This window comes from Python bivittatus, unplaced genomic scaffold (genome assembly GCF_059951505.1).
Source record: "Python bivittatus isolate LINGU-HERP-01145 unplaced genomic scaffold, Pbiv_v1 ctg000480_np1212, whole genome shotgun sequence".
Lineage (NCBI taxonomy): Eukaryota > Metazoa > Chordata > Lepidosauria > Squamata > Pythonidae > Python > Python bivittatus.
This window is the reverse complement of record NW_028277075.1, coordinates 75,179,196-75,191,520: the sequence shown is the minus strand read 5'-3', so window position 1 is coordinate 75,191,520 and position 12,325 is coordinate 75,179,196. Positions and strand designations below refer to the sequence as shown.

At 41.9% G+C, this 12,325-nt stretch overlaps 1 protein-coding gene across 1 annotated transcript in view; it reads right to left on the bottom strand.

Annotated features, from left to right (window-relative positions):
* The window catches only part of PTPRN (protein tyrosine phosphatase receptor type N), a 40,070-nt gene extending 30,065 nt beyond the window's left edge, over positions 1–10,005 (bottom strand). The window contains exon 1 of the mRNA XM_088146345.1: positions 9,780–10,005. Within this exon, the coding sequence (XP_088002471.1) occupies positions 9,780–9,918 (139 nt within the window). The 5' untranslated portion in view covers positions 9,919–10,005. The remainder of the gene's footprint in view (positions 1–9,779) is intronic.
* Positions 10,006–12,325: the final 2,320 nt, after the last annotated feature.

The window sequence follows — 12,325 nt, the reverse complement described above, 5'->3', positions numbered from 1 at the left end:
ACACATTAATTAAAAGCAATTTAGGAATACCAGAGCAACAATCACTAAGACTGAACATGAATTATTTACTATTTATTATTTAGTCTCTTTTTATGGGGAATAAGTAGAAGTTGGTGTTTTTAAGACAAATAAACCCTTGCAGAATAGATAGAAAAAAACAGAAAAATGGAAATGCCTTGAATGCAACATTTTGGCACTGATGTTACCTGTATTTCCTTTTAACACCGAGCAGAGAATAAAAACTTATCTCAGCTTAATTTACCAATAGTTGGGTGAAAAGCCAGCCACAAGATGACTGCCAGGAGCTAACCATGGTGCTGAAACCAATTCATAAAACGAGCCAGCAAAAGATGCTCAGTTACAAAGAAAGAGCAGATGCCCCATTCCTAATGATCTAAGAATAAGTCGAAAAAACAGCTCTGCAACAGCTAGTAAACCTGGGGCAACACTGACATCTTGGCTGGGCCTTATCACTTTTCTTTCAAAAGAAAAAAGAAAACAATAAGGGGTGTACACACGACAAGATATCTGTGCAAATTTTCTTGCAAACATCTCTGTTGAGAAGCATCAAGCCCACAGCCAAATTATTTTCATAGGGATGGAGAAAACAACTGTTGGTGAAGGTAAAGCCAGTTTTGGCTGCTGTGTCCTTCTCCTATGCTAACCTGGCAGTTTCCCACTTCTCTCCCCAAGATGGTGAAGAAAGGTGGAAGAAAACACAGACACAGAGAAAATTCATTTAAGGGTTAATGGATATTCCATGGAACAAATGTTTGCCGAGTGTGCACTGATGTCTTTCAAACAAATACCATAAAATGTAAAAAGGGCTCCCTCCCATCTATTCATGTTCTATTTGCATACCCACATTCTCTTCACAGTTTATTGCACTTAGAAGGGGAAAGGGTGCAATATAACTGACGTATATGTTTGCAACCTAAAATGTGAGCTAGTCCATGGAGGCCTCTGGATATGACACTGGGGCTGGGAGAGACTGCCATATGCATTGGTCATCCAGCAAAAAGTTCAAATACTACTATGCTAATAATCAAAAGCTAATGTCTCTAACCATTTAGCCTCGATCGGAAATTTAGTATAATTTCTGCTCCACTTTTATTCATTCCTTTTGATTCAAAGGACAGAATCTCCACAGTGATTGCTCCAAAGATCTATTCCCTAGAAAGCTTTCTTCATTTCTTGCTCCCTACATTCCCAAGACTGCTGAAAACCTTGCTAATTCTAAAGGTACACAGAGATGGGGATTTTTTCAAAAAAAGTATGAACAATTACTACTTGTGTTTTTGTTCTGCTGCTGATGCATCTCAACGTTGCAGGCAAAATCTTTTTGTTCGTTTAATTAGTTTCCTTATTTATTAATATACATATGCCTTTTAAATTTTGCAAGCTGCCTTGTTTTATTAAAGAACAAAAATGCTTTAAAACCTGCACATGTACATGACAGATATGATCAAAATACAAAATCAAACTCAATTCAACTGTAATACACAATATAATGAACCAACCAGCATAATGAGCAAAAAATCAAATTAATCAAGGACAACAGTCAAAAGAGAAAATTGCTTCAACTCTCAGAAAAGCAATTTCCCGGAAAAGCCAGCAAAACCAAGGGAACAAAATGGGTAGACTTCCATTGGAAGCATGGAGAAGTATGCTCAAAATACTTATAGCATCAAGGTCAAGTTGTGCTATGTGCTAGTCCCACTGCAGTTGTGGTTTTTCATCGCCAGGATGTTCCTTATCAATCAAATTAAATAAAAAAGATGACGTATAAGAAGCAGGCCCCAGGAACCAAAATAAAGCTTACAGAGCAACATATAAACAAATATTGTTTATTCAGATGCATGTACTCTGTTTCTCTAGATGGCAGGAATAAAACCAACAGGCGGAAACTTCAGAAGCATATTTTAGCTAAAGAACCAGAGTAAGAGTAAGAGCTATAGAACACTGGAACACTTTGTCTTAAAAGATGGTAAAGCAGTGTTCCTCAGCCTTCGCAACTTTAAGATATCTGGGCTTCAACTCCCAGAATTCCCCAGCCAGCATGGCTGGGTGGGGAATTCTGGGAGTTGAAGTCCACATATCGTAAAGTTGCAAAGGTTGAAGAACACTGTGGTAAAGGATTCTGCCTTGCTGGAGGAACATAAGGAGAGGCCAATCTGCTTTCTTCTTGGGATGTGGTAGTTGCAGTAATTCTTGCACTGAATGGGACATTTAAGAGTGAAGGGACCACTCACAGGGTTTCCACACATGGGTAGACCCTCCCCTTCTCAACTGATACAAATGGGGAAGGATTCCAGATTTAAACTCCTCCTTAAATTGCATTAAAAGGGAAAGAGTTCCAGACTGCCCCAAGAACCTTGTCCTTATATCTCAGATTTTAAAGTATTTATTTACTTCTGAGATTTAGAGGTTGCCTGACTCCAAAATGACTCCAGGTAGCTTGCACCAAATAAGAACAATAAAGAAAACAATTTAAAAACAGCAAGAAAACCCTGCGTGTCCAGACAACTCCACTCTCTCTAACACAAACATCGCCTACAAGGCTCCCAACCAAACACCCAACCCCAAGGCCTAAGAGAAAAATATGGAGAGGCAGTTCCCAAAAGGCCTCCCATTACACATACTTTGTATGGCTTGCATCCAGCTTTGCCAAGCATTGCTTACAGAAAGATCAAGCAATGTCTAAACAGCACTGGGCAACTAAAAAGCTCCGGTTCTGCCCAGCTTTCTTACAGGATTCCAAGAGCTGCTCTTCACATTGCAAAAATTAAGAGGGAACAATCCAAATATAGGACATATCCTGGCTTATAAAAGAGAAGGTAATCTCAGAAGCAGGCCAGGAATGTATGTTCATCTAAAATCCTGGACACATTTACTTAATGTAACTATTTCCCGTAATAAAATATGAACATCCAACTTATCAGATAGTAAATAAGAGAAAAGTTGTCCTATACTAAAAAGCAGCCCAACAGTAACATGGATTCATTAAGGCTGGCTTTGTAATGTGCTGTCCTTTGTAACATTGCTCCACCCCAGCAATGTGTTGCTACGCAATGCAGGCCTTTGCTTCCTGAATCTCTGTCCAGAAATATAATTGTGAATCCATGTTACTGTAATTATAACAGTTTATTCATACTGATGTTTTCCAAGCAGGTTATGACAATAGTTTCTTCCTCTCTCCACAGCAGTTTGACTTTTTTTCTGTTAGGAAAACGTCCCTATTTTTTCTTTTTAAAAGGCTTCTGCTGTTTTTAAGACTCTGACCCACCTTTTGTGCATTATTTCAGATTATCCGTGCATGTTTTGAGGTACGGTATAAATATCATCATTTCTATTGTGAGTTCAAGATTAATGCAGCCACAGCTTTTGCTGGCTGATACTTCCTCTTTGTTAAAAAAAAAAAAAAACTTTATTGAAAGTTTTAAAAAGAAGAATAAAAATTAATACAAACTGAAATAGAGTAAAAAGGAAACAAGAAAAAGGAAGAAATAAAGCAGAAGGCTGAAGTGCAAAAAGAAAAAAAAGGAAAAGAGGTAGAAGAAAAATAGGAAAGAAAAAATATATTAAAAAGTGGCTTCCAACTTCTTTACAGCAGTTATAAGTACAATTATAAATGTACTTCTTTCTCTAAAGTTACAACACGTGTCTCTTCTTTCTGTAATCTATCCTGTCTAATCATCAAAACCATAAATCATAAGTTCATTTTTTCTGTTTTCCGCAAAAAGTCCGCTGGCTGATACTTTCTCCATTTATGTGCTGTTAATATCGCAATATTGAAAAACTGTTGGTGGTATGTTCATGCGCACATTCAGTGTCACATGAAAACAGATTTAAGGTGCTAAATGGCTTCTAAAATAATCTAATCTTGATTTCCTAAATATACCCCACTCCCACACCACAAAGATTGATAACTTCAGAGTATAAATATGACAGTTTTATATTTAATTTTTAAATAAAGAACCACCTCTTTTAGCCTAGCTTTTACAGTTACTGTTGTAAACCACTTTGTGAAAGCTTGGCCTACAAGGCAGGGGAGAAACAATTAAAAAAATAATAAATAATTGCCCCAGAGGTATTGCCTCATAGCGAGAATGTAAGCTATTCCCATTTCTATTAAAAGCTATCCCAAAGGGAAACTGAAAACTATAAGCAATGTGATTTTATTCAGTTTTTTTCTAAGCATTTCTACCCTTCTTTCTTATCAAGAAATAATCAGAAGAGCTATGAGTCATATGCTGCAACTGCAAGAGTGGTTTGATCTTCCTGTCATTCCAATGTTTCAAAATCACGCAGCCCATATTAGCTGTCAAGACTGGAGAAAAATCTGAGGAATCATTGAATCTATCAGGGTGAAACCAGAATCTTCTCAGATTCAACATGTACAAAAGCAGCCTGCCTTGGCTGTGGAAGACCAGTTTACTGCTTCTCTAGGAAGCTGTGGCTCATGACAGCAGATACTTTCGGCCTACAGCCCCAAACACATATATGTAGCTCAAGGCATTTAACCCCGTGCATTTATTATTTCATAAAAAATCAGAAAAGGCAGACTAGAGAATGCCGGAGAATAAAAATAGTAGGTCTTTTCTCTTCAGCCACATCCATATGGAATATTGCTGTGATCCACTCTCTGAGTCAGAGTGGGCTAACATAACATACGTTGCACCTCCTCTGACGTCTTTATCAGTGACTCAGAGGTCTCCAGAGGAATAGTATTCTGCAGCCAACCATAGCAGCATCTGTGGCTATGTCAACTCACCTATGAGGCAAATTCTAGCAACATATTCAGCAAATCAGGTTAATCAGGATGCACCTGACAAAGCATCAGACATAGCAATGGCCACCACTTGCAGTTTAACCAAAAATACCAGAAGATGTTGGGCAATTGGGCAAAGGTTTCAAATGTTCAAGTGATTGATGGATGCCATGACCACCCTCAAAATCCATCTGCCCACCAGGAAGATTAATTTGGTCAGCCTGAACAAGGACTTGGCTGATTTTTAAAATTTATTATTTAATTTTATAGGGTTGCCCAATTGACTAGTGGCTCAAGACAGCTTATAAACAAGGACTGTTTTATTGATGGGAACTGGAGCATGCCAATCCTGTCAGATCTTATAGGATGGGCAGAGATAATGGACATCCACAATCCCACAAATACTAATGGCTATGAAGTTGACCACCAGCACTTTGAACTGCACTTGGAGGCTAACTGGCAACCAGTGCAGTGCGTGAGCATAGTTTTGGATAGAGCTACACTTGCCCCATAACTCTGTACCACCTACAGCTTTCAAGTGGTCTTCATGTGTAATCCCAGGCAGAGTGCATTGCAGTAATCTAAATGAGAGATGATTAAGGCCTAAGTGATGATAAGAAGGGCCTCCCAATCCAGAAATGGATGCAATTGGTGCACAAAGTGGATTTGTGCAAAAACCCTCCTACCTGTGGCTGTCACTGCTGTTTGAGCAGGAGCCAAGAGTCCAGGAGCCCCCCGCCCCCTCCAACTGCATGCCAATTCTGTCTGGACAAGTGTAGCTCTATCCAAAACTAAAGCTGGAGAGTCTCTAGTGCTGGGTAGTCCCAGATGCTTGATTCAGGGAAGGAAATCTCTAAGACTCTCTAAAGTTGATAAAATGGTAGGAGTCATTTCTCAATACAGTTTTGTTCCAATTAATCCCCATGATTTTCATCTGCCAATTGATCGTGCTGCTTTCAGTCATAAAATAAGGCTAAAAGACATTGATGTTTCAGTACAGTAAGGCAAGTATAAGTAAAATAGTCTCCAAGTTTCATGCAGCATCAGTCTTGTATTTTTCAACTGCCCCCCAAATTTCCTGTTTATTCACTAATTTCAATGGTGCCATAATTTCTCTCTTGGGATTCCAAGTGCCTGCAGCAAAGCTGTATAAATTCAAGCAAATGGGAATTGGTACATACTATTTTTGGTATCCCCAAATGCCCACAGGGAATAACCACGATCACGTTAAAGAACACGCTAAAGCCTTCCACCAATCAAGGTTGTGCTTTGTGGATCCCATTCACACTTTTAAAAATGAAGTTGCTCTGTACTGCCAATTATTAAATTAGCATCTTGGATGAATTTCGGCAGCTTGACCAGGTAATTGCCCCATATCAGATTTGCAGAAAAGAAATGGGCTATAAGAAAAGGTCCCCTAAAAAACGGATGGCTAAAATGAATGATGGAAAGAAGTCCAAACTTCTCAAGAGTCAAAAAAGCAAAGATGGAATAACTGCAATAATAACTCATTTGGGAGAATAACTCGCTTGGGAAAAACATCCTCTTCATTTTTGCTCACACCAATAAAATAGGATATCATAACAAAGGTTGGGTTTCCTCTTTGCAAATTCTGATATCCACTGGCACTGGGAGAACTCAGGGCTAGAGAAAAGAACCTCCATCTATAGAATGGTGAGAACTGGTAGAGTGCAGGAACTCCTGTTTACTGTATCCTCAGTTTCCCTCTGACTGCTGGAGCCTTCCAAATCACTAATGAAAATATTTATACACAGCAGGGTTTCAAGGCTCCTGAAGCCATGGATTGCTGCTTTATTTGGGCACTCCAGCCTGAGCTCTTTCCCTCCACACCTGCAAGACAGAGTAGCAAAAGGCTTTTAGGAACCCTTCAGTGGGTCTCCCACTATTAGAACCCTTTGCTAAAACCATGCACCCTTAAAAAGTAGACAGAATTTCTTGTTTTAAATCTAGTCCTTCTGCTAGATACACAATCCACTGTAAAGGAAAGGAAATCAAGGCAAGACACAGCATCAATGTAGCAGCATAATATTATAGCCAGCCTGCTGTTAATACATACATTAATACTCATATTCCTTAATGATAGTAGCATTTCATGCAACCACCATGTTGAAATGTAAATGCAATAGCATGTATGTGAATGTGTAGGTGTGACATTAACATAATTGCAGCCAATGGATTGGAAAAAGAGTATGGCTTGTAGTCAAAATGTTGAAGGTCATTACCAATGTTTGATTAAGGTATAAATACCTTTCCTTGGCACTAAAGAAAAACACTTGCTATTCAAGAACTAGTCATCACAGAAGAGAGGGAAACTGGCCTGGTTACAGAATAATAGTGCCACAAAGAATTAACATCAAGGTCCCATCAATGAGCCATTCCAAGAAAATTTACTCAGTAAGAGACCTGGCCTAAGGACAGCAAAAGTGTTTACTCTCTTCAGAAGAGTATAAAATAAGATTTAGAAAAGTAAAAAGTGTCTCAGCCATCTTAAGCTAGAATAATACTGTATGAATTCTGACCAGAAATCTTTCAACAGAAACAAAAGGTATGGCTCTGCCACATTCATGTCAAAACATTACTGGTTGCTGCCAAAAGTTCTTTCATGTATAACGTCCAATTTTTCTCCCCCAGCTATAGTAAGGTATGCAGAATGAGTTTGTAGTCAACCATGAAGGTTCATCATCAGTATTATTGTACTACTTTTAAGCCAACTATACACTCATTAGGCAGTAACATCAACAAATCTGCCAAAGGCAAAGAAATATAGCCCAATTCTTAGTTGTATTATTATTTTTCAATCTAGTTTTTGGCTGCTTTACTAACATCAAAAAGAAGAACTTCATTTCTGCAAGAGAGAGTTTGGACAGAAGCACAGGTCAGTTTCTCTGCAGAAAAATATAGCCATACACATTCACCCACGCTCCTGTATTGCACCAAAGCTGATGATTAAACTTCTGGATTTATGGGAGGGAAGAGACCAAACGGGACACAAATCTTCCCACAAGATCTATTCAGTATTTATATTAATGAAACACTTCAGCTCTTGTATATTTTACTTTTAGAAGCCTGGTCCTTTTATTTCTCATACTCGAGCCAACTTCTATAAGACTCTCATAGTGGTTCCTCTTGTATTACTGACCAAATAATTGGAATCTGTTTCATTAGATGCTGTGAGAAGAAACGTATTTGCTCTTCAACACTTCTCTCCATCAATACACAATTTCCAACATAGCCTTCTACAAAAAGGATTGTACTTAACATTGAAGTAGGACTTTAGGGTTAAGTATGTTTGATTTAGTACATCCTTCCTGAATATGAGCTTAAGCCCCATCTGCTAACATTTTCTTTTTTGGCAGATAAAACTTTGCCCTCTTGCTAATCCTAAAATTGGACTCATAATCAAAAAAGGTTTTGAAATGGTTTCTCAAGAGTCTGTACCAGTTTCATATAATGGTGCATCCATGCCTCTTCAGTCATAGTCACTTTAGCACCAAGGTAAGGGTAGAGCAACTTGGTCTCTCCAGAGATTTTGGGTTCCAGCTGCCACAATTCCTCCCCATTGTCTACATTGACTGGAGCTCATCACAGTTGACATTAGAAAACCCCTGGAGTGATGCTTTGCACTAGTGACCCAAACTGAAGAGCATGGATCTGCCTGCCCCACCACCTGCTGCAACCTCATGCAAGGATCCTGGGGATCCATTGTGGAAATAAGAAGCTATCAGTAAGGTGGCCAAGATCAACAATCAGACCTGGAAAAGGACCAGTGTCAAAATCCTTCAGTGTGCCATAGGCACTATGGCATACGTGGGGAAGGGAAGAGATGCAGAACTAATTCCAAGAAAGAATTCCCTCTCAGCAACTGAGCGATCTCAGCAGCAACAGCAAGAGCAGGAGGGAGGAAGCCCGGACAGCTGATATTTGCAACAGGCAGCTGGGCCAGGCTGGAAAAGGGGGGGGGGGGAATGAAGCGAGAGCCCATCAAGAATGACGTCAGTGAATTGACTGAGCAGGAAAACACGGCTGGGGGGGGGGGGGCGCCTTGGAAGGATCTGCTCTGTAACTGAATACAGAAAGCTGTGTGCGGAGGGGCTATGGGAGACACGCAGCTAGCCAAACCTGACAACGCTGTGACGCGAACATGACAAGCTGCCACGCAAAATGGTGACAATATCCCTTTGGGGGGGAGGGGGCTGAATCCGCACTTGGGAAAACTCGCCCCAAAAGCGGAGGGGAGGGGGAGAGTACTTGCCTATACAACAGCAAAAAGGAGAGGAGAGGTACGGGGGGGGGGGGGGAAGCTCCACCGTGCAAACTCGCCTAGCGGGAAAAAAATCCAGTATTCTGAGTCTTCAGGGGCAAAACAAGATAGAAAAGGGGTGGGGAGACAGCGTGGGGCTCAGTCCACCGGGACCGGCGAAGTGGCTCGGTTCCGTTTTCAAGGAGCCGGTGCCGGATCTTTTGACGGAGACATTTTTTTAACAGAAGGAAGGTGCCCGTTTGCCGCCGCCGCCGTCGCCGCTTCCAGGAACGCAGCCTGCGGAAAGGGGAAAGGTGGAAGCCTTCCCCGCCCTTCTGCCCAGCGAACCCCTTTTCCCCAAATCCCCACCATCTTTAGCGCTCGAAAGCGCTTTCATCCCGCCCAAGAAAAGATGCTTCCCTAGCCCCCCAGGAGGAAGAAACCCCCCCACCAAGTTTATTTTGGGGACACAGAGAGAGGGGGAGGGAAAAAACACCTCTGTCCGGCGTGCAATAGATAAGGGCGTGCAACTCCATCCGACCATATGGTAGGAAAGGAGCCCTGGCCAGCCGCTAGAAAGGGCGAGAAGCGGAGACATTGACCGGGCAATTGCAGATAGCCCAAGGCCCCACGATTCACCCCGCCGATTCCAGCTCCAAGCATCCCAACGAAGTCGATCCGTTCCCCTTTCGGCATCCTCCCTCCCGCCGGCCCCTTTCAATACGCATCCTCGTCCTCGGTTCTCACCGTGCAGCACTTGCAACGGGCGGTCTCCAGCAGCGCCGGCCGCAAACGACGGAGGCGGCGGCGGCGGCAGCAGCAGCAGCAGCAGCAGCAGGAGGAAGAAACCGTCCAGCGCCCGAAGCAGACTCCGCCACCGCCCCATGCCGGCTGGTGCCCCAGCTCAGAGCCCGGGCAGCCGCCACTTCCACGGCCGCTGCACCATCCCTGATCAGCGCCCCCTCCAGACGAACACCGGGACAACACCTCCCCGCAAGCCAACCAATCTCAAGACCCATGCAAAATGGATTCTCGGCCCCATCAGCCTATCACAACCCAGAAGCAGGACACGCCTGAATTCGAAACGCTGAGCTTCACTATCCCTGGCCACGCCCGACTTTTAGGGTTACGCCCCCACATTAAAAATGAGGCCTCACCTCTCCCACCTGCTGTTATACCTACTGCGTTCCCGAATCCTCGCTGTGCCTCCTCCAATCAGTTGTATTAACATTCTAAGTGGACGCCCCTCTGGCTAAGGATGCTTCAGCTTTGCATCAATCACAATGCAGGGAGATGGTTAAATTATACCTCCTGCAGACAGGCGTTAAGCACAGCCTAGGTTTTGCCTACCTACTGAAGCCTCCACATACCTGCTACAAACCTGCAGCTCTTCTAAGCTTATGCAGCCCTGAAGGTCAACAGTATCTGTCACTTCTCACACTGCACACAGCTAGAAGGTGAACGTCTTGGTCTCAGGCCCTAATACTGGAGCAATGCCAGAGCAGTATCCTTATTTCTTTGCTCACATCTGGCAGACAAACCTGGTAAGTACATAAAGCAAATCCAACCTTTGAGCTATAGCATCACTTCTTGGAGAAGACATCCCAGTGACAACTACATCACACCTGGAAACTGCTGTCTTACAGCACCCATTCTTATCCTCCTGTCAAAAAGGGTGCTAATGAATTACTACCACAACAGTAAAGCAGAAAGCCAGTAATACTCAGTGGTGCTTCATGGTTCCTCCTTTGCTCTGCAATTACTTTTAAAAAAATTGTTAAAATCATAAGGGGTGACTTTCACGATGACACTTCTACAACAGTTATGACTAGTGCAGCTGGCTTTCTCCAGCCCAAAAGGGTGCAATTTTAAGGCTCTTCATAAGGGACACAGGAAAGGATGTACAGAAACAGGAAGGAGGTGCACTTGTAGGGTTCATGGTCTGTTATTTCAGCCCTTTTTTACTTCAAATGAAAGAGCTAGGCAGGCTGAACGCAGTCACCTTGTTAATCTGCTAGAGAAGCCAACACAACAGCCTACCCAGCCTTCACTCAAGAGGCACATTCAGATTCTGCTTTTAGCTTTCAATAACATCCACATTAAATGCACTAGGTCTTAAGGTGCTGCATCCTGAGACAGTGACAGATACTGAAATACAAGGATGCATGTTTTAACATTTTGCCTACATGTAATCCTTGATAGGTTCCCTTGTGAATCTGCTTCCTTTTAAAACAACTGCTCCTTTATCTATTATTTTATCTTTATCCATTTAGTTTTACAGGTTAATTTAGTGATTGAGAGGCAGCTGGAGGGAAGTTTTGTTATCTTCAGATGGTCCATCTTATATGATGCAGGAATAAAGCTATTCTCCTCAGTTCTGTAGGTCAGTTTTGCCATGCCCTCAATTTATGTTGGATGATAACCAATTGCAGACATGTCTTTAAAAAGCACCCATGTTTCTCATTTAAACACACACACACACTTAACAAAATGATAGAAAACAATTGGTGGCATTGGACAAGAAGGTCTTTTGGTTCCTTCCAACTGAAACTTCAACCATAGCAGAGATTTTCCCGATCTAGTCAGTCTTGAAGCCAAGACGACAAATCCCAGTTCAATGTCAGGAGACTCATTCTAACTCTAAGAGGAATTCTAACAGTGGAATCAATTACTGAGGACAATAGTGGAATCCTTGGGGTTCTCTAAGCTTGGTTGTTTTCTTGCAGACATTTTGTTACCCAGCTAGGTAACATCTTCGGTGCTAGAAGGGAGTGGGGTTTGCTCTCTGTTTATATATAGTATATAAACCCCACTCCCTTCTAACACCGAAGATGTTACCTAACTGGGTAACAAAATGTCTGCAAGAGAACCACCAAGCTCAGAGAACCCCAAGGACTCCACAATTCAACCCTGAGCTACATATATTCTCTTCTATTGGTACAATAATCAGTAATTATTGGGACTAGATGGCCACATGACTCCTTCCAGCTCTGTGATTCTAAAAGCTTGATAAGCAGCTATCAAAACAAGGTTTCCATACAAACTGATTTCACTTTGAAAGGCAACAAAGCCAGGGGTTAAGAAATCCTCATAAATCCTGAAAAGAGTTGATGTCTAGTCCCATGCACATGTGGATCATTTATTCTTGTGGCTGTGAATTCTAATGGCGCTAATCTGAAATAGTGACTGAAAGTAGACAGACTCATCCAAGTAAAAATGTAATGTAGTGCCTGCAATATTTGCTTTTTACTCTGTGGTGGAAAAATAAAAAAACAGAAAGGCCACACATCACC